The 22,582-nt window shown below is 46.3% G+C and overlaps 1 protein-coding gene across 3 annotated transcripts in view; it reads left to right on the top strand.

The window, feature by feature from the left end:
* The window catches only part of CARS2 (cysteinyl-tRNA synthetase 2, mitochondrial), a 51,235-nt gene that overhangs the window by 27,370 nt on the left and 1,283 nt on the right, over window positions 1–22,582 (top strand). For all 3 annotated transcript variants that reach the window (XR_004899923.1, XM_028526516.2, XM_036011457.1), the window contains 6 exons: window positions 194–327; window positions 3,166–3,233; window positions 16,861–16,927; window positions 18,314–18,452; window positions 19,262–19,385; window positions 20,174–20,272. Coding sequence is in view for 2 of the 3 variants with exons in the window: in XM_028526516.2 (XP_028382317.1) it covers window positions 194–327; window positions 3,166–3,233; window positions 16,861–16,927; window positions 18,314–18,452; window positions 19,262–19,385; window positions 20,174–20,272 (631 nt within the window). In the remaining variant the exon portion in view is untranslated. The remainder of the gene's footprint in view (window positions 1–193; window positions 328–3,165; window positions 3,234–16,860; window positions 16,928–18,313; window positions 18,453–19,261; window positions 19,386–20,173; window positions 20,273–22,582) is intronic.

Genomic DNA, 22,582 nt, shown 5'->3' with positions numbered 1-22,582 from the left:
ATGAGGGATTTAAGAAGTAAAAACAGAATTCTAGTTTTTGTTTGCATCAGTTAAAAGTTCACATATTGATTTAAAATTGGGATCCATTTAATTACTCATTGCACAAAGGCCAGAAGGGTTCAATATAAGATGTGGTTTGGAGAAGCATGTTGTTTGATTGAATTAATTTATGGTTCTCTGCTGTGTCTTGCAGTCTGGTGTTTGGGAGTCAACTAGACATCCATTCAGGTGGGATAGACCTAGCTTTTCCGCATCATGAAAATGAAATTGCACAGTGTGAGGTCTTTCATCAGTGCCAGCAATGGGGAAACTATTTTCTACATTCTGGTAAGTAATGACTTCAAATTAATTTGTTCTATTTCAGTTCTGTCACTTTCATCTTTTATTGGTTTCACCAATAAAAGCTACATTTGGAAATACATAGATCTGCTAAAATAGGCCAAGAAATGGAGTTTTCTCCTAAGTTGTTTTCAAATTTCAGTCAGTTGGACATGAACTTCCTTGGATGGGACTGAGTCTGCCTTTTTGGAACTGAAATATGGAAAATGTTTTACAGTGCTGTTGTATCTAAGTTTCTTTCTAATAAAACTATTAAGGAATTTCAAATAGTATGATGTAATTATTATTAGGAATATGCCAATGTTGAGCTATAATATTGTCACCATATGTATCTATCATCCTCTAACACCATTGCTTCTCATTTCATATTAAAAAATGAGTTGGTTAATGCTGGCCTTCTGTTCTCAGAAGTAGATTGTGAAACAAGCAGCATCCTTGAGCGTAGCAGTGCCAGGATTTCCTTTGATGCACGGGAAGATTCATATGTCCAAATTTTGACAGAGGTCATGGGGCAGTGACAGACTGGTTTTACGACCTTTTTAGAATGGACAGCTAAGGTATTTGGAGTGAAGATAGATAAAGGGTGTTTTGTAGCTATAGGGTTGGGAGATGCAGATAATGAACATCTAAAACACAGTGCATTAACAAATACTATTTCTTTAAGTCCTTGAATTGAGGACATTAGGTTTTTCCAGTGAAGTAATGTTACATGCAGAGATGCTCTAGTTTTATAACGTGCAGTAGGCTGCTTACAGTCTGGAGTAAGGGCTCACTTGGGTTTTCTTCATGGCAGTGAACTGGTGCCGCTGCCCGCACCCAAGTGCACTTACCGCAGGGTCTCCTTTACTCTTGAGTCTCCTGGGAGCCATTCCCACCCTCACCGCGTGCCCTCGGGGTGCCCCAGGAACAAGTGTCTCTGTTCTCTGCAGTGACCAGTTCCTCTCCGTACTGCCTTACAGCAGTCTGAAAAGAAGCAGGGCTGGCTGAAACGCTCTGTCTGGCATATGAGCTGTTTGTTACTAAGTATTCCATTTCCCCGGACAGAACTCAGCGGTAGCCAAAATCCACTTTGTTTCTGCCAACAATGTGCCTTGCCGGGCAGATTCCCTAATCAGAAGGACAAAAGCCTGATGATTCTGGTTCAGTTTTTTTGCTCTCACCATATTTACTGCCTGGGAAGTGAGAGCGTGACCCCTCTGCAGACACTTCATCGGTGAACGCTCCTGATGGATTGTGGTTTGCTGCGAACACCGTGAAATGCAGGGTGCCCTCCAGTGACCTGTGGATCTAGGGATCGGAAAGGTGACTCAACAGAACTAATACTCACACTTAATAATGAGGTGTTTGGTCACAAAACAGCAGCTCTTGTTTACCTTTAGATGTGGGAAGGGGAAGGGGTTTTGTTGCTGTGTTTCGTTACATTTATCATCTGATAAGGCACTCAACTCTTAAGTTTCAAGTATACAATTCTGTAATAGATCATTTACGTATTTCATCGTGTTCTCATCACCCAAAGTCCAGTCTCTGTCACCGTATATTTGACCCTCTTTACCCTCTTCATTCTCCTCCTACCCCCTTTCCCCATGGTAGACACCACACTGTTGTCTGTGTCTATGAGACTGTTGTTTATTTTCTGCTTTATATCCCACATCAGAGTGAAATCACATGGTTCTTATCCTTTTCTGTCGCTTAGTTCACTTAGCATGGCGCCCTCAGGATCCATCCTTTTTACCCTTCGTGTGGTTGAGCAGTGTTTCGTTGTGTGTGTGCACCACGTCTTCTCCCTCCAATCCTCCACAGGAGGACACTTAGGTCTCCGTGTTTCCGTGCTGGCCACCACAAGCAGTGCTGCAGTGAACACAGAGGTGCGCAGGTCTCTACGGTAATGCTGTTCTTGTGACGTAATGGACAGAAGATAGAGTTAACTAGTTAGATGTGCCATTTTCTGGATATTGTCAACTTAAAAGTTTGTAATTGTGCTTGTTGTATATGACGTGTTGTGTAGTATTACATTGGAAGACACATGCTACCCAGTTCTCAGAAAATTGATCTTGGAACCAACTGTTGAGTTTAAAGTTGTGTCAGAAAAAGCTGAAGAATCTTGTTAGGAAAGGACAGGCCCCCCCCTTTGCAGTGAACTTTGCAGAAACACAGCCCAGAACGAATTCCGGGCTTGTGGTGAGCAGTTCCTAACAAGGGTTTGGATTTCCTCTGGCCTTTCACTTACGTGGGGGTGGAATATACCAAGGTAGTGATAAGTCTGTGAAATCCATTAGCAACAGAAAATCTGATTCATCACACAAGCCCTTCTCTACAATTCTGAACATCTGTAAACAAGCTTTTGAAACCCGGTGTCTGGTTTGTAAAAGCAGAGATTTGTCATTTCTTCAGGTGTTGAGTCAGCTACATCGTTGTTTCTAAGTCACAGGCCAGGGGAAAGTGTGAACTGTTTCTGTGAGTGTTGCGGTTCTCCTGTTCCTGCCTGAGTTCAGAGTCAGCAGTGGTTCCTGTTCATCGCCCACCGCGGGGCTGGGTGCCCCTGACACCTCGAACAGGCACAGCTGTGGGTCCCGCCTTCCTGGGGGGTCCACTGTGGGGGAAGGTTGGGGGGAAATCTTATATCCACATATACAGGGGTGTTCGCCTGTTGGAGAATGCAGCCTTTCTCATGTCCCTCGTGTTCCCGAGGCAGCTGCAGTCTGCGCCCTGTGGCTTGGGCATCTGTTGGAGAAGTGCCCACTTCACGGTCTTCCCCTCTCCAGCTAGGCCAGAGGGGTCCCCTTCTTCTCATCCAAATCAGAATGAATTACTTTGTTTTTGTTTCAGGACATTTGCATGTGAAAGGCAAAGAAGAAAAAATGTCCAAATCACTGAAGAACTACATCACCATTAAGGTAATGTGCTTTCTGTAGTGCCTGTGTTGCTGCCAGCGTGGTGAACCTGTGTGAAAGGCTGCTACGCATGCACGCAGTGTGAGACCCACGTCTCTGATGCCCTGTTTCCCTGGCTCCCCTTCCCCACAGCCCTAACAGGCTTCTCCTACTTCTGGATTTAAATTACTCTTTTTTTTTTTGTCTTAAAAGCACACAGGGGTATTTCTCTATTTCCTGTTCTCTCTTCTCATGTGTCCCTCCACCGTTTTCTGTCAGCGTTTTGGAGGACTTCTTCTGCCTTTCTCCTTTGGCATTCCAAGAGTCACACCTTCTTTCTCCCTTTTCCATTTATAACAACTTTATCTTTTGAATTACATTTGCAGGATTCCTCTGCCCACCCTACCCCCTTTTCACCCAGTCCCAACACCAGCTTCCTCCCATCTAGTGTAGCTTTGGGTTGCTTGGTTAAAGTTTTGCTGCTTGCTGGCTTCTTAACCTACCTGAAAAATGTTTTTGTGCTGTGGAAATGCGGACTGAAATGTTAATTTCTGTATGAATGGAAAACAAACTCACTAATAGAACACTTAAAAACAGTTTGATCTTCCTTGGTCTTTGGGTCTATAAGGCCAGATTTAATTGACAAGGATAGTAATCAGAACTTCGTCACCCAAATACCCAACAACTAAAGCCATTTCAACCGGATTTAGAGTAAACCAAAAGGGGAATGCTCCTCACAAATAATCTTTATGGACTTTTCAGGTCTAATATTATCTTATACAAACTTTCAAGCACACAGAAAAGTTCAAAGAAATACCTCTAATACTCACCATGTAGATTCAAGAGTTGTTAGTATCTTTCCATATTTGCTGCTTTTTCGGCATCAGACTACACATACACACACATTTCATTACTGTTGTTGAACAATTAGAAAATACATTCAGTCATCATGAATTGTCTTCTGCATGAAACTCCTAAAAATAAGGATACTTTCCTATGTAGCCCAAACACCAAAAAAGTCAGCAATAATTTCTTAACATCATCAATTATCTAACCCATGTGTTGATTTCTCCAGCTTTATTTTTTGACCAGGATCCAATGAAGGTTTACTTGTTGCATTTGATTGTGTGTCTTCTCAGGCTTTAAAATTTTTTTTAAATAGTTTAAACAGTGGTAGAAAACACATAACCGTGGTAAAAAAAACACACATAACAAAATTTACTTTGCTAACCATTTTTGTGTGTGCAGTTCAATGGTGGTAATTATGTCCACATTGTTATGTAACAGATCTCCGGAACCTTTTCATCTTGCAGAACTGAAATCTACACCCATTGAACGTGTCCCCAGTTCTCCCTCCCCAGCCCCTGCAACTACCATCCTGCTTTGTTTCCATGAATTTGACTACTCTAGGTACCTCATATAAGTGGGATCATTTGCCATTTTGTGACTAGCCTGTTTCACTTCGCATAATGTCCTCAAGGTTCATCTGTCTTGTAGAGTGTAATAGGAATTCCTTATTTTTTTTTAAGATTTTATTTATTTATTTTTAGACAGAGAGGAAGGGAGAAAGAAAGAGAGGGGGAGAAACATCAATGTGTGGTTGCCTCTCACTCGCCCCCTACTGGGGACCTGGCCTGCAACCCAGGCATGTGCCCTAGACTGGGAATCAAACTGGTGACCCTTTGGTTCACAGGCCAGCACTCAATCTACTGAACCACACCAGCCAGGGTAGGAATTCCTTATTTTTTAAAGGCTGAATTATATGCCACTGTTCTGTTTAGGCTTCTACACTACAACTGTCTCTCTACTTTTACTTTCCTGATAGCATTGACTTTTTGAAGAAACCAGGCCATTTTTGTTGAACACCCTGCATTTTGGATTTGTCTCTTTCTTTGTGGTGTTGTTTAACTTGTTCTTTTATCTCTGGTATTTCCTGTAACTGGAAGTGAGGGCTCAAGGCTATTCAATTCAGGTTAAACCTGCTTGGCCAAAACACTTCCTGGGTGGTGCTGTGGGCTTTATACTGCATTCCTTTGGGACCACAGTGTCAGGCTGTCAGACTCGGTGATGTTAAGTTTGACTGCTTGGCTAGGGGATGGCCACAAAGTCTCTGCTATAAAAAATGTATATTTCCTTTTCATGAATATAAGAACCTGCCAGGTAATGTGTCATGTCTGTATCTGGTTCCTGACAACCTTCTGCCTTGCAGTATTAGCACCCTTTGGTGGGCTTCACCTTTGTGCACATTTCATTGATCCTTGCAAAGTTGTACTTGCCTCATTTGTTTACTTCTTTTACAGTTACTAGTATTCTACTCTTCTTCTTTGAAGAAGGAATTTTTTGTCTGTCTCTGTTTCTTTTCAGTATCACTACCAAGTTAAGGGTTTGTACTTATGTTGTGTGTTATCAACTCAGTCTTTATTCTTGTTGTGCTGAAATTATCCCAGATTTGGCTAGGGAGGGCTCCTGCATCCTGGGGACATGTCTTGCCTGCATTCTTGCTTTTGGCCCTGTTCACCTTATGTATTGTGCCCAGGCCTGCCATTTTTCCTAGGGGCCTTGCTGCCTTTGTGGGGAGATGGAATTTTGAACCAACGTCTGGGCACTCAGTATGTTTATTGCTGCTTAGTGACACTGTTTCTAGGCCTCTTCAGGGTACAGAGCTAAGGGAAGAAACACACCTATATCCATGAAATAGATAGTTTGAGTTCATTTTGAAATGTCCAGATGAAATTTAATATTACAGGGGCTTTTTGTTTTAGCTCTTTTCCCCTCTTTTATTAAAAAGTCTTGCTTCCTTACAATAACATCAATTTTATGTTTTACCTTGAAATGGACAGAAAACAAGTTTAAAAAATATAATACCAGTATTCCTGTTAGCAGTGAAGCTTTAAATAAAGATTTCTTTGTAATTATTTTTTTAAAAATATTTATTTATTTTTAGAGATGGGGAAGGGAGGGAGAGAGGGAGAGAAACATCAGTGTGTGGTTGCCTCTCGAGCGCCTCCCACTGGGGACCTGGCCCAAAACTCGGGCATGTTCCCTGATGGAAAATCAAACCAGTGACCCTTTGGATTTCAGGCCAGCACTCAATCCACTGAGCCACACCAGTCAGGGCTTTGTGTAATTCTTTTTAAAATAGCTTTATTGTGATAAAAGTCACACTCCAGGGAATTCATCTTTTTAAATGGTATGGTCCAGGGGTTCTTAGGATATTCACTGAGTTGTACAACCTTTACACCTATCTAATTAATATTTTCATTACGCTAAAAAGGAACTCCACATCCTAACAGTCAGTTCTCATTCCCTGTCTCCCCTCAAGCTTCTGGCGACCAGTGTGCTTTCAGTTTCCTCAGATCTGCCTGTTCTGGGCTTGCATTTCCTTTTACTCTTAGACCATGTCCCTCATATGTTATAGGGTCAGAATACACATGTGCAGTCAGAGTCTGATGATATTCTCTGAGTGGTGTCCCCTTGCTACCCAACAGGCTCATTTTTTCAGCTTGTTTCCAGTTGGATGACATCTTCCTCTTTTTTGACTTACCTTATTTTTCAGGTATGTCATGTCAGGGTTCCATAGTCAACACCATGAAGAGCAGCTTAGACATTGATCCTTCCTTGCACTCATTATATCCACCTCTTAGTAACTACTAGGTTAGTTCCTGGGTTATCATTTCAGTGTTTCCTTTTACAAAAATATGCCATCTGGCCCTGGCTGGTGTGGCTCAGTAAACTGAGTGCCAGCCTGCTAACCGAAGGGTTGCCAGTTCGAATCCCAGTCAGGGCACATGCCTGGGTTCTGGGCCAGGTGCCCTGGTGGGGGACACACGAGAGGTAACCACACATTGATGTTTCTCTCCCTCTTTTCCTCCTTCCCTTTTCCTCTCTAAAAATAAATAAAGTCTTTCAAAAAAATTATACCATCTGTATTGGAATTTTCTCCTCGTACGCTGATGCAGTATATAATGTATCCTGTAATGAATGCACCTGTCCCCTCCCCATACAACAATGCTTTAATCTGATTGTAGTAATGTATTTTATTGCAGAAAGTTAGAAAAGTACAGACAAGGCAAGAAGCACACAGTAGGACATTCAGAGGCACAGATGTGGGAAGCACGTTTCCTTTCCAGCCGTGTTCCCTGCTGCCCAGTGTTTTTCTCCTACAGCAGCTGCTGCCAGTTTTTTAGCAGTCACAGTGTGTTTCTAGAAACATATTTCTCATTTTTTTCTTTCCACACAAGTGGTAGCAGTATTCGCACTTGCTTTATTCACCTAGTGAGTCTTTTAGATTAGTCAGTTTTCTTCCATATGGAGTTAATTCTTTTGAATAGCTGAACTGTCCGTTGTATGTGTACTCCTTAATTTAAACAATACCCTATTGATGGTCACTTAAATCATATCAAATTTTCCACAAGGGTACGTGCACTTAAAATTTTCATAGATATTACAGAGTCTGCATTGCTTTTCATGACCACACAGTGGTCCGTGATGGTGCTATCTTGGGGCTCAGTTATTTCCCTGCGTTTGCGGGAGACCTGCGTTCTCTAGTCTGCCGTGTGGGGATGAGCACTCGGCCGCACACCCGGGGATGAGTGACACAGGATAACTGCACATCACAGGATGTGCGCACCTGCAGCACGTTCTGGATACAACCTCTGGTAACTCGGCAGTAACTGTCACCTGCATTCCCACTAGTGGTGTATCAAAGTGTCCCTGCCCCTCGTTCACTTCAAACTTCAAGGAATCCTAATCATGTTAACATTTTCCTCGTCAATTTGGTGAAAGATGACAGCTAGATTTTAAATGTCCATTTCTTTGTTTATGACAGTGTATTTGCTGTGCATATTTATTGGCTGTTTTTATTTTGTATTTTGGGGCAGCTTGCAACTTCCCTTTGCCTGTAGTTCCCAGGGGGTGTTAAGCCGTTGCTCTACATGTTAAAAATTACCCATTACCTGGTTTCTAGCACAAGAAAGTTTTCCTGCCAGTCCTCATGATTTTGGAGGCTACTGATAGGTCTTTATAGTATAGGCACACCTCATTTTATTGCACTTCACTTCACTGGGCTTCACAGATGTTGTTGTTGTTGTTTTTAACAAATTGAAGGCAAGATCCTCCACCAGCCAAAGGATTATTACTCACTTTATTTTAGTACTCACTTTATTGTGGTTGTCTGGATCCGAACCCATAGTATCTCAGAGGTATGCCTGTAGTCTGCACGAAAACTCTTAATCCTTTAGTTAACAGAGGCTGCAGTTAGTGCAGGAAGAGTTTAACCTTTAGACTTCAGATAAGGGCTCAAAGCCAGCTTTTTAAAAATAGTATGTTATCATTTGGGACCAGTTACTTAACTTCCCAAAGCCTTAGTTGTTTGTTGAAAATGATGTGACAGCCCCTATTTCCTGGGGCTCCTGGGCAGGTAAAATTATGTAAAGTGCCCAGTTCATGTGGCCCTGGGCCAGGATGGCAGCCACTCCTTCCCCCAGTCCAGCCCTTCCCCAGTGGTGCTGGGGTAGATCTAACCCGCATTGTAAGCAGGGCATCCCTGCCTCCTGCTAGTACACACCCCTTACCTGGCAAGCTCACGGAACCTCTGAGAGCTTTTTACTGTTACTGCCTCATGGCTGAGCTCTCAGGAGCTCACTTACCTCCCTCTGAGAGACTTCTAGCACAAATTTACATAGGCATCGTCACATTTCAGCTCAGGACACCGTGGTCAGGTTGTATGGTGGAACCAGAGTAGTGCAGAAATGGTGATATCAGAGCACAGGGCAGGAGCACGTTAAAACATTCATGCCCGTGAAGACCAGCCATGTGGAGGCTTTGTCACATTATGTCATCCGGGTATTCATAGCAATAAGGAAGAAGTTAAAATGCTTTCCCCTCTTCCTGTGTTATTTTTCTCCTGACTTTTTTGAGGTGTAATTAACAAATAAAATCATATATGTTTACCGTGTACAATATGATGATTTTTTAAATATACATATAGTGAAATATTTGCCACATCCATCACCTCACATAGTTACCTTTTATGTGTGGTGAGAATGCTTAAGACCTGCTTTTTCAGCCGGTGATGCATGTACAGAACAGTATTATTAACTGTAGTTACCATGCTGTACATTAGACCTCCAGAACCTGTCATAACTGGAACTTCATACCCTTTGGCCAGCATTCCCCATCCACCCCTGCCCCCTGCCCCTTTTAACCATCATTCCACTCTCTGTTTCTATAAGTTCTGGGTTTTTTTTTTAGATTCCACGTATAAACGGATCATACAGTATTTGTTTTTGTCCATGTTGTTGCGACGGTAGGCTTTTCCATGATGGAATTATAGTCCATTGTACATCAAACCACATCTTCTTTATCCGTCCATCCATGATGGACATGTTGTTTCCGTGTCTTGACTGCCATGACTGATGCTGCAGTGAGCATGGGATGCACATAGCTCTTTGAGGTACTGATTCTGTTTCCTTCAGATGTATATTCAGAAGTGGAATTGCTGGATTACATGGTAGATCAAGTTTTAATTTTTTGAGGAACCTCCATACTGTCTTTTATAAGAGCTGCACAAATTTGCATTCCTCTCAACAGTGCACAAGGGTTGTCTCTTCTCCATGTCCTCATCGACACTTGTTATTTCTTGTCTCTTTGATGACAGCTGTTCTAACAGGTGTGAGGTGTGAGGTGGAATCTCACTGTGGCTTTGACGTGCATTTTCCTGATGATTAATGATGTTGACCACCTTTTCATATACCTGTTGGCCATTTGATGTCTCTGGGAAAACGTCTGTTCAGGTCCTTTGCCCATATTTTTTATTGGAGTATTCATTTGTTTTACTATCAATTTATTCAAATTCTTCACATAGTTTAGGTATTAACTGCTTATCAGATATATGATTTGCAGATATTTTTACTATTCTGTAGGTTGCCTTTTTGTTGATTATTTCCTTTGCTTTGCAGGAGGTTATTAGTTTGATGTAGTCACACTTTCTTTCTACCTTATTAGTACTATTATTAGCAAATGGTCCATAGAAACTGAATGCTATAAAAGAGATTAGATTCTATATTTCTTTTCTTAAAATTCTTTTATTGTTGTTCAGTTACAGTTGTCTGCATTTCCCCCACCACCACCACTGCCCCCCACCCCAGCCAAACCCACCTCCCTTCCTTGGTTCCACCCTCCCCCGTGGTTTTGTCCATGTGTCCTTTGTAGTAGTTCCTGAAAACCCTTCCCCCCACTGTCCCCTCTCCCTCCCCACATTTCTTTTTACACTATTTTAACTCCATGGGAGCACCCAAAGTGCTGTAAGTTTGCTGGGTCTGGAGAACTATTAACTTAGATTTGTGAATACATACACATTAAGATTAATCTGAATGAGTCCACATTCCAAATGAGAGGAAAAACCCTTTAAAGCCACCTTAAAAAAAATAAAAATAAAGCCATCTGAAATCCTTTTTGGAGTGAAGTAGAAACTGTAGCTATTCAGAAAATATAACATACTAAAATAGAAGAGAGATTTCTTTTATAAAAACCAAAGAACTTCATCAGACATGAAGTACTTATCATAGAGTTTTTAAATTTTTTAACTAAATGCACAAATATGAGCAGAATGTGAACATGGGAGGAAAAGGGGTCAGATTCAAAGAAAGCTCAAACGTGGAGAACTGATGCGGGGGTGTTCACTTCTCTGTGGCCAACGGTCAGGTGAGCGTGGGGCTGCTGCCAAGGCATTCTGACAGCAGTCACGTGAGGGGAAATGCACAGCTTCTGCTTTGGTTGAAAACACCCCCAGACCCATACATACCAAACATCCGACAAGTTACAAAATGCAAAACAAACAGCAACAACAATTTAAGGAAAAAACAGCAGCAAATCCTCACCTGATGTAGGCATGGCAATGGAAGAATAGCTCTCCTGATACATCGCCAGAAACAGGAAGCGGCTTGTAACAAGCTGTGAAGCAGTGGGCTGTGCTTTGGGGAAAGAAACCTAAAGAAATGCAGTAGGCCCCCCTTAACGGCCGTTTTGCTTTTTGAAGTCTGTGGTCAACTGTTGTCCGAAAATATTAAGTGGGAAGTTCTAAAAATGATTCATGAGTTTTAAACTGCGAGTTGTTTTGAGTAGCGTGATGAAATCTTGCAGTGTCCTGCACCATCCCCCTTTGTCCCCATCTCCACACCTGAAGTGCTCTCCGGCTATTAGTCACTCCGTGCCCATCTCAGTTATCAGACCGACTGTCACAAGCACTGCAGTGCTTGTGTTCAGGTCACCTTATTTTACTAAATAATGCCACATTCACGTGACTTTTATTCCAGCATATTACTATAATTGTACTTTATTATTAGTTACAGTTTTTAATCTCTTACTGTGCCTAATTTGTAAATTACACTTCATTATAGGTATGTATGCATGCATGTATGTATAGGGAAAAAAGATAGTATATACAGGGTTTGGTGCTATCCGTGGCTTCAGGCATCCACTGGGGGTCCTCTGCAGATGAGCAGGGGACTACTATAATTCAGAAACAAGAGGAAAAAGTCAAAGAGGGTGGCCAGAAAGGCCCTTAGCATGCTGGTGAGTGGTCGTCCATGTGTTCCTCTCTGCTCTCTAGCAGCAACCAGATCAGCACTCATAGGCTGCATGTTGACTGGGGTCCTTTGGAGCAGATCCCTACCCAGAAACTGAGAGAAGTCAGTTACTGCTGCAAGAGATAGCCTGTGCAAGTAACTCTTCGGAGAAGCACTATTCAAATGAGCTGGAACTGAAAAGTCCTCAGAAGTACCACAGTGGGGAAATAGCCCAGCAAATAAGACATAAGAAGATTTATTACAGGAAAAAGCATAGGATCTGGAGCTGGATTGTGGCCTCTGACATTCAGTGGTTTGGTTTTCAGTTCTCAAAGCCTCTTTTTGTTACAATAATAGGATAGCTAATTATTATAGTATAACAGCATTTTGTAAATGATAAAGCCTTATATATTGAATAGTAATGTTATTTATCTGGCCCATTTGTTGTGTATTACCTACATTGCATTTATTTATTTTAAAATTCAACTTTATTGATTATGCTGTTATCGTTGTCCTGATTTTTCCCCCCTTAGCTCCCCTCTACCCAGCACCCCCTGCTCCCTCAGGCCATCTCCCCACCGTTCTTCATGTCAATGGGTCATGCGTGTAAGTTCTTTGGCTACTCCATTTCCTATATTCTACTTTACATCCCCATGGCTATGCTGTAACTACCTCTTGTATTCCTTCTGTAATCCCCTCATCTCTTCACCCATTTCCCCACACACCCTTCCCCTCTGGCAAACTTCTGGTAACTAACTTCTTTTCTCTTGCTTTTAAGAGTCACTGTTTATCTTTAACCTTTGGCCTTTTAATTATGATATGTCTTGAAGTGGGCCTCTTTGCATCCATCATAATTGGGACTCTGTGTGTCTTGGGCTTACATATCTATTTCCTTCGCCAAATTAGGGAAGTTTTCTTTCACTGTTTTTTCAAATAGATTTCCAATTTCTTGCTCTTTCTCTTCTTCTGGCACCCCTATATTGGACCTCTTAAAGTCGTTGCAGAGGCTAGTTATACTATCCTCATTTTTTTTTATTCTTTTTTCTTCTTGTTCTGTGTGGTTGTTTTTTGCTTCCTTATTTTCCAAATCATTGATTTGATTCTTGGCTTCATCCACTCTACTGTTGTTTCCTTGTAAGTTGTTCTTTATTTCAATCAATGTATCCTTTGTTTCTGACTGGTCTTTCTTATGCTGCTGAGGTCCTCACTAAGTTCCTTGAGCATCCTTATAAACAGTGTTTTGAACTCTGCATCTGATAGATTTTTTAATCTCTATTTTATTTAGCTTTTTCTGGGGTTTTGATCTGTTCTTTCATTTGGGCCATGTTTCTTTGAATCCTCATTTTGGCAGCCTCCCTGTGTTTGTTTCTGTGTATTAGGTAGAGCTGCTATGACTTCCTGCCTTGGTAGCATGGCCTAATGTAGTAGGTGTCTTGTAGTGTCCAGTAGCACAGCCTCCCCTATCACCCAAGGTGCACCTTCTGTGTGAACTGAATACACCCTCTTCTTACAGTTGAGCCTTGATTGCTGTTGGCAGATCAATGAGAGGGATTTACCCAGGCCAGTCAGCTGTAAGGCCTGGCTATGTCCACTGACCACCCCCTCCCCCACCCTCCATGGAGGATCAGCTGGGCAGGAGTAGGGTGGTGCTCCAGCATGGTTTATAGTTGTCCAGTGGGTGCATTGGCCCTGGGGTTTCCTGGGTAGTTCAGGCCAAGGTCAGCCCCCGCCTGTATTTTTCCCAGGGCACCCTGCCTGAGCTGTAAAGTAATCTGAGCTGGCTGCTGCTTGTTCTGGGTTTAGAGATTCCCAGTGAAGCCAAGCTGTGATTCTAATCTGGCTGCTGCTAGGGCTCACTGAAGCCAGCTGTTGCTTGTTTGATAGGATTTAGGTGCTAAGATTAGCCATTCTTATGGAAAAGCAGCTAGGGCAGAACCTGTGTGTGGATCTCCAAGGTGGATCACACAGTGTTAGCCAGGTTGATGGGGTCTCAGATATGGCACAAGCCTCTGTCTCTGTTGGGGGCAGAGCCCAGCCAAGGAGCAATGACCTCTGCTCACCCGGATGCCAGACAATTTAGTCTCCCCTGTATACCACTGGTGCTCTTCAAGCTGCCACCCCAGTGCTGGAGCTCAGAGGGAGTGAGTGTGCGTAGGTGAGTCCATGTGTGGGTTCCCCAAAAGGAACTGCTTAGGGCTCCAGTAGCCTCCTCCACCAACTCAATCCCCACAGATTTTTGCAGCCAGAAGTTAGACAGAGTTATCTTCCTGACACTGGAATCCTGGGCTAGGGGGCCTGGTGTGGATCTGGGATTCTTGGTTCCCGAGATATCCCTCCTGAATTTTTATCCAAGTGGGTGTGGGGCCAGGTCATTGTGTGTCTGCACCCCTCCTTCCAGTCAGGATGGATGTGGTTTATTCAATTCTGTAGTAGTCAGACTTCCATTCAACTTGGTTTCATAGTTGTCAGGCTTCCATTCAACTCAATTTCTGGCATTTGTGAGTGATGGTTGTTCTACATTTTAGTTGTAAGTTTGATTTGGTTGTGTGAAGAGGTGAGCCATGTTTGCCCACGTTGCCACCTTGACTGGAAACCCCTCTGCATTGCATTTAAAGTGGCATGTTTTCACACAAATCCTTGAAGATTCAAACATGAAGTAAAATGAAAGAAATAGACACGTGACTGTATGGATGTATTAAATTAACACAGCAAAAACATGGTGTGCATTGGGTATATGCTGTACTTTTGTCAGCTGTCTGGTTTAAGGAAACTAAGGAGAACAAGAAGTACCTGTATTCTGCCCTGGCTGTGTGTCTCAGTGGGTTGAGATCTGGCCTGCCAACCAAAGGGTCTCTGGTTCAATCCCCAGTCAGGGCACATGCCTGGGTAGTGGGCTAAGTCCCTAGTAGGGGGCGCACGGGAGGCAACCACACATTGATGTTTCTCTCCCTCCATTCCCCTATCTCTAAAAATAAATAAATAAACTCTTTTTAAAAAAATTTAAAAATGAAGTACCTATATTTTGCCATGTATAATATGTTCCTTTTTGCCTAAATTTTTGAGGGAAAGATAAGAATGTGCATTACACATGGGTAGTACCTGAAATACTTTGCATCTGTTCTTGTGTTTTCTAATTATTTGTTACATAAAATATCTTGTACCATAATATGTTAAAAATAAATTCTAAAATTCCTTTATAATACAAAAAACAAGTGTCTAAATATAAATAAATAAATTGAATTAGGAAAATTAAAACAAAGATTTTTTTCCTGACAGTTTGGGCATAAAACATGGGTGCGCATTATACATGGCAAAATACAATAATACTTTTTTTTTTTTACAATTTGGGAAGGAACACATGGGATACAGACAGAAGGAAATTGAAAAACCAGCCTTATTACCGATAAAGGTCAGATTGATGGAGCTTCTTCACTTTTTACCCCTAGAGATCCCTTTGATGGCCCATTGAAGTGTGTGGATTCTTCCTCAGAATTTAATGTATTTAAATACGTTAAATGAAATACTCAGGGTTATAGAAGGTGTTGAATATATGGACTTCTTGACTTTGGTGAATATTTAACAAAATATAGCAGCAGGCCTGATCATCTCAAATAAGTAGTGGGCATGGGATGCCAGGAGCTGGTGCAGCAGCAGGAGTGCGTGATGAAGACCCTGACTGCCGGGGTGACCGGACCTACTGTGGCTCACTGCTTACACTGACTGTGGGAGGGAATATCACAGTTAGAAGTATATGTGTGGCCATTTTCTCATCTAATTTATACACCTCTCTGTCCTCCTGAATTCTGTCCATGGGCCCTAGGAATCTGAGGATACCCAGTTGAGAACCCGTAGATGAGAGTATTAGAGGAGCAGCTTCCTAAATAATGCCACCCCTGAATGAGAATGACCACCGCCGCCCTGCCTCAGGTGCAGCCAGACGGTGGGGGGGGGGGGGGGGGGGTTTGATGCTATTGCAGCACCTGTGGTGGTGGTGGGAGTCCCCCACCTGGTGAAAGCCAAACCAAAATCCCCCTCCACCCTCTGGAAGGATCAGCCATGGGAGTCTGAGCACTTTCCAGGGAGGACTGAGTGAGGCCACCTCCCCCTCAGGTAGGGACCTGCACACTGTGTCTCTAATGTGGGTTCCATCAGCCCCCACATGTCGTGTCACCGCCACATGAGACCAGTGATATGAGGGCCCAGAGTGGGGGCTTGATGTGACCAGCCCTCATCCCCACTCATGGTGTTCATGCCTGCAGGCCCAGGTGGCTTCCAAAGAGGAGCGGCCAGGCCAGAAGGGCAGTGGAGAAGCATCTGGGATAAGCTGCCAGTTCTGTCTTCTGAGTTGTAGGCAGGAGAGGAGCCCAGCGAGGGTCTGGTGAGCTCAGAAGGACCCAACCAGAGAGATGGCCTTTCTGTGCCTGGAGGGTGCTGGCTGGCCTCAGTGTGTAGGATGTCTGAGTGTGAAGGCTCTTGGGGAAGCATTTTGCTTATAGCTGCCCTCCTCCCTCACCATGTAAACCTTACAAATAACTGGGAGCAGAGAACTGGGCCCTGCCCCTCAGTCCAACCCTGGTCATGGAAGTTGCTTGTTCTGATGTTACCATGGCCAAGCTTTCTGGACAGCCTCCTGTTCTTGGGACCCTGTCCCTCTCACGCAGCCAGGAGCTGTGCGCCCCTCCTCTCCACATCCTTTCCTGTGCACAGTCCCTCTGCGGTTCCCAGGCTGCGTGGTTGTGTCCCTGTCCTCCCATGACTTGGGTGAGAAAACCTTGTCGTGGTCAAGAGCTCTCGAGGCCAACAACAGCTGATTCCCATCTGGCCCATGCGGAGCATGGACTCCAGGCAAACAGGCCTGTCCTCTCCGCCTTTCCCACAGACACTGGACTGAAGGTGACAACTCAGCAGGGAAATCGCAGGAAAAGGTGCTGAGAGTGAATCTGGAAACAAATGAAAGCTTTTCATAAACATTCCTGGTTTCTTGATATGTGAGATAGCTCACATAATTGTAGCAAATAATGTAACCTCCAAGTGATACAAATGTGAAAGAAAAGCATTATCCATCTCCTGTATTTCTCTCTCAGGACTTTCTGAAGATGTTTTCCCCTGATGTCTTCCGGTTTTTCTGCATGCGGAGCAGCTACAGGTCAGGTGAGCTGAACAGTGAGGCCTTCTGAGGGGATGGCCACAGTGTCCACTTGTGTGCAGCTCGGGAGAGGCTATTCTGACAGAATGTGGGGAAGGCCCAAATACTGGCTGTGTGACAAGCACGGTCTGGTTAGCGTGGTTGCTTTCATCCCTTAAGGTTTGGTTCTGAAAGTAAGCCCGAGGATGCACTACTAAGCATAATAGCAGCACTTGGCCAGAAGATTCCAGAAGCTTATGGAGGCCGTGGGTCTTCTAGTCAGTCCTCTCCGTCCACTCCCCCACCTCTCCCTTACTGTGGGGTCTGGACAAGTCTGAATCCCACAGTGCCCTCCACTACCTGCTTCAGGGACAGCTGGACTGGCCGTCCTCACTCAGGGACTAAACCAGGAGCCCTCAACACGGGGTCCTGTCCAGAGTGGGCAGTCCCTGCTGCGCCGCAATACTGCGTGCTGCTCTGGGAGGGCCGTCCAGCACTGTGTGCCCGGGGCCAGGGGGCTCTTCTTCACCCTGAAAGGTGAGGTCTGGGGACTGCTGCACTGCCCTGTCTGACTGGGCCACTATCAGAGCAATATGGCCTCTGGTTTTTATGTCTGGCACTGCAGGAGGAGCAGGTGCCCTCTGGGGACAGGTAGGCTCCTCAGCCTGGGTACTGGGCATGACTATATGACCAGGACACAGAGATTGGGGTGGTGCAGCCACAAACCAAGAACATCTGGGCCACCAGAAGCTGCAAGAGACAAGGAAGGACCTTCCCTTTGATTTCAGCCTCTTTTACCTCCAGACCTGCAAGAGGATGAACTGCTGTTGTGAGCCCACAGACTTGTGGTGCTGAGGCATGATAGCCCCAGGACATGAACCAACCCCCACCACTCGGGGAGTAGCTAACACACCTCCACCACTCTGGCTGTGCCCTTTTTGGGGGGGCCTAGGCTCTGGGCTGGCCCAGGTGGAGTGAGTATTCCTGTCATCACCTACTCTACCATGCTGAGTTTGAGGTGAATCCTCCCCCCTTCTCCTGAAATATTGGGCCCAAAGCCCTCATGGCACCAGCTGGCCTTTGAGCTGCTTCATGCACCCAAGTGGATCTCTGCCAGCTGGCAGAGTCAGCTATGTGTCCATCGGTCAGCGGGAATGAGCCCCCTCAGCCAAAAGGCATTGGGAGAGGTTTTCCGTGTTTCTTCTGAGGTGGTGAGACTCCCGTCAGGACCCTCGGATGGTCAGGTTGGGACGGGCCTCGAGGAGGCACAGGATCGGAAGCAGCTATGTCCTTTCTCCACTCGGGTTTCTGGAGTAACACGAGGACGGCCTGGAGAAGAAAGCCTGGGTCTGCTGGGTGTGGGCGCGCTCAGCGGGCACCCCAGGTAACCAACCACCTCCGCCCTTCCTCAGCTATCGACTACAGCGACAGCACCGTGCTGGAAGCAAAGCACCTCCTCCTGGCTGTGGCTGCGTTTGTCCAGGATGCTCGGGCCTACATGAAGGGGCAGCTGGTGTGCGGCCCCATCAGGGAAGACGTGCTGTGGGAGAGGTAGGTGCCATCCCAAGATTTGCCCAGAGAGCCCTGGGTGCCGGACATGGGGCTGCCTAGAGGGAAGTGAGGCTTTTGGAGGCTAAGGACACTTACTCGGGAGTGTGGGTGTGGAAGCTCCCTCAGGCTCTGTGGTCCCACTGGTGGGGAATGAGGAGGCCCTGCCTCGTGGGGGCTGTGAAGGTTGTAAATAACATGTGTGCCTGGATGAGTTTTCCCGCTGGTGTTCATCAGTGTGTAATGAATGGACAGAGGCCCTTGTCACCACGAGCGTGCCAGAGTGGAGGGAAGCGAGGGCTCCAGGGGCCTCGCCTCCGCCGTTCAACACTCTGGCCCAGATGTGGACACCTCCTCTCACAGTGGCCAGAACCCTTCCCAGGGCCACCCAGCCGTGAGGTGGCCCAGACCCCAGTTGTTCCCCAGAAAGGGGGGAATCCAAAGGAAGTGAGGCCAGGACCAGCAAAGACGGGCGTCAGGGAGTTGGATGTGGAGATAAAGCCTGGGAGAGGCCAGTGACGGGTGGTGGGTGTGCAGGTGCGAATGTGCAGAGTGAGAGAGGAGGGTTGAGGGACACAACGGCGCCGCAGGACACGGGGCCTGAAGTGCAAGAGGAGGAGGAAGGCCAAGGGCCCGAGTTTCCTCGTGGGCTGGGAAGGAGAGGGGAAGGGGCTGATCGCCCTGGGGACTGCTCTTGAGGGGGCCGAGGGTGGAGGAAAGCAGAGGGAGGGCTGCAGCGAGGCCGCGGGAGTGGGACACAGGCGTGCTGCTCCTGAGTGCAGGACGTGTTTGTTTCTCCTCATCTGTCCAAGGCTCAGCCACACCAAGGCTGCGGTGAAGGCTGCCTTGGCAGATGACTTTGACACACCCGGAGCAGTGGATGCCATCATGGATCTCATTCACCAGGGGAACAGACAGCTGAAGGTGGTCACTAAGGTAACTCCGAGGACCTGGCCCCAAAGTAAAGATTTTGTTTGGTTGGTTTTTCCTTGTAAGGAACAGATGCCACCTTCCCAACTCCCTCGAGTGACTCCATCTCCCACAGCGGGTGGCTTCCAGGCCTCTCCTAACTAACCTTCCCTTAAGTTCCTGAAGCTGCTTCACACCGAATGTGGCCTGTCCCGTTGGCCCTGCAAAAGTGACAGCCACTTCCCTGAGCCCGAGAAGTAGACACGGGTGTAAGTGGGGCACAGGGAGGGCCCAGCACACTGCGAGTCGGCACTACACGTTTGCCAGTACAGGAACTTGTAACCCTCCGGTTCGCTAGGAGGAATCTGAGTTTGCTGCTAAAACGTGAAGTAGCGGAGGAAGCCCTGTGTTGGGAGCCTGACTCTGTGCCCACCCAGCCTGGCCCTTCTCGGGGCCTTGGTGTCAGTCCCATTGATGAGGCTCCGCCCTCATGACCCAGTGACCCCCCAAGGACCCCATCTCCTAATACCATCATGCTAGGGGTTAAGTTTCAATGTATGCGTTTGGGGAGACACAGTGTTCAGACCATAACCCACCCCTAGATTCCAGGTCAGTGAACTCGGGCAGGATCAAGGCCCTGCCCCGTGGTGGTTTGGTTTGCCAGGGAGGGGCAGCTCCAGGGTTCAGTCCAGCGCCTCCTGCCGGGACGCTGCCCTCACGGGGGCAGGACAGGTGGAAGGGAACTGTGAGGTCTCTGCTCCGTTCCATGGAGTGTCCCTTGCTGTTAAAAAGCCTTCTGTGGTCATCTGTCACAGGAACCCCGCGGTCCTAGGAGCCCTGCCGTGTTCGGCGCCATCATCTCCTACATTGAGCAGTTCTTTGAGACGGTTGGAATTTCTCTGGCAGAACGACAGGTACAGCCTTCTCTCCAGTCCTCAGCTGTGGGACATTTACAAGCCAGTACAATAAGAACCGTTTCCCCCCCCTTTTTAGTGGATAATTATAATGGCAAATTTACTTATATGCTTAAAACATATTATGTTCCTTAAAAAGTTAACGCCCAGAGCAATATCTTATTTATTAACTGAAATTGTAACAGTGCTGAGCAGAAGCAGTAGCACATCTTAGCTACACAGAGTGGTGTGTCATCAGTTCTGTATGCACTCGTTTTGGGGTTTGGTTTTTGTTTGTTTGTTTGTTTGTTTTATTTAGAAAGAATCTCCAAATGTACAGACTACAGTAAGAGAACATTTTCCCTGAGAGTAAGCTGCCAGCCAAGCCCCTTAGCGTGTCTCCTACCGACAGAGATCAGTCCAGTCCCGACCCTTGGGCTCCCCCATGCTCCTAAAGAGCCCTTTGTGGCAGCAGGGCCCCCTTCAGAACTTGTGGTGCTTCCTCTGCACCAAGCCAGGACTCGGCCAGTTCTCCGAGGGGCCTGGCTGCTCTTAGCAGGTAGGGTCTGAGTGTCATGTGTGCTCGCTGTGCTTGGGCCGCAGCTGCTCGGAGCCCCTGGGGAGCAGAGCTGGGAGGAGTGTGCATGGTGTGCACATGGTGTCCAGGTTCGTTCCTGAGTCGCTCCACGCTGACTGACACCCGGGCTGACCACCAACAGTTCAACTCCAGTCCCCCAACAAAGGGTTCATTCTGCTTCCCTCCCTTTTCGCACGTAACTCCCTCTCTGATAGTGAGAAACCTGCTTTCCAGTATCCTGAACGTATTTCCTTAGATGCTCCTCTCCCAATACACAGTCTCCCACTGTGGGGATGCCCTCCTCACTTTCTGGAGCTCCGACCCTCCCATCCCTTCCTGCCCAGACAACCTTTCCACCCCTCAGGCTGTGCCCCCTAAGCAGGCTGCCCTCTCCATGGGCACCCCATGGGGCTCTGTGCCCTCCTCCTCTTCTCCACAGGGCCCACGTTGCTCTGCTACACCTAACAGCCTTAGGACTGCTGAGGATGGGGAAAGGAACGGGCTGAAATAGCTGTTTTAGAAAACACAGCATGTGAACAGGCTGTTAACAGGGAAAGGTCTGGACTACAGATAGGAGTGACTGTCACAGGGGCGCTGGAGTCAGCCACTGCTCCCAGATTCCCTCACAGCACTGCCAGGTTCTGCTGCTGTCATCAGGCGCTGGCACGGAACAGCTGCTCGCTGCTTCAACGGGGGAGCTGCCATGTCAGCTCAGCTGCCTGGCACCTGGGGGAGCCTGCCACCTGGGGGACTTGGCTGGAGGTGGGAGTCATGGAGGCCTGTCTCCTGGCTGCCCCTGTGCCATGATAGGGGGTGTTGCCTGTAAGCTGGGGCACATCTCTTACGACCTTTAAGTACAGTGACTTTCTCTGACCTTAACACAAATTGCAGTGTCTTTGTGGTGATTTCCGAGTTTGTTTTATTGCTAGACATCGATTATTTAGTAGGCTTAATGTCCCTTCCTAGGCTGTCCAGGGACTGCCGGCCAGTTTGTACAAAGTGACTAGTTTGAGGTGACCCAAGTTTTTGCAAAGCCTGTTAATTTTCACATGAGACTCTCCAGAACCCGTTTTGAGTAAGAAAAGGCATGCCTGGCCCGAGCTGTGCTTGGCCCTTGTCAGAAATAGCTCATTCACCTCCCTCACTGGGTGACACTGGAGCCCACATTGGACTCACGTTTTTACAACACAGATTATCTTTATCAGGCTTCTCAGAGAAACGGCCTATTCCTGGAGTGGTACAGAGCAGTAATTGGGGGCCATATGAGGTTTAAGAAGTTTGACCCAAAAGTACGAGGTTGGGATTGTTTCTTCTTTTACACACACAAACACTGATAGCCACTAGGCTCCTCTCCACTATGGAAGAAGTTGTGTAGAGGGAGAGGCCCTCCGGCAACATGGCGCAGTTTAGACCCCTCTCTCCAGCGGTGCATCAAGACTGCTGGTCTCCAACCATCCAGTGAAAACATGGTGTGTGTGCCATGCGGTATATCTACAGTATATCTACTGTTTTAAATATTTGGTTCAAGTGAATGGATTTGGTTCCATTGGCCCATAAGGCTTGGAGTTCTCAGCTCTGCCTATTGAGCTAGATGATAATGGAACATCTTCAGATGTTAGCACATCTGTGGAGCAGCTGCTCTGGGCTCTAAGTTAGAGTCTGGAATTGGAGGGAGGAAAGCCAACTCTAGGCCTCACCCCTGGATTACTGCGAGGCCTGCAGTGGGGGCCCTGCAGTGGGAGCCCGGACCTCTG

Source organism: Phyllostomus discolor, chromosome 11, assembly GCF_004126475.2.
Source record: "Phyllostomus discolor isolate MPI-MPIP mPhyDis1 chromosome 11, mPhyDis1.pri.v3, whole genome shotgun sequence".
Classification (NCBI taxonomy): Eukaryota; Metazoa; Chordata; class Mammalia; order Chiroptera; family Phyllostomidae; genus Phyllostomus; species Phyllostomus discolor.
Note: the sequence above shows the minus strand (reverse complement) of the source record. Positions and strands in the feature narration are given on the sequence as shown.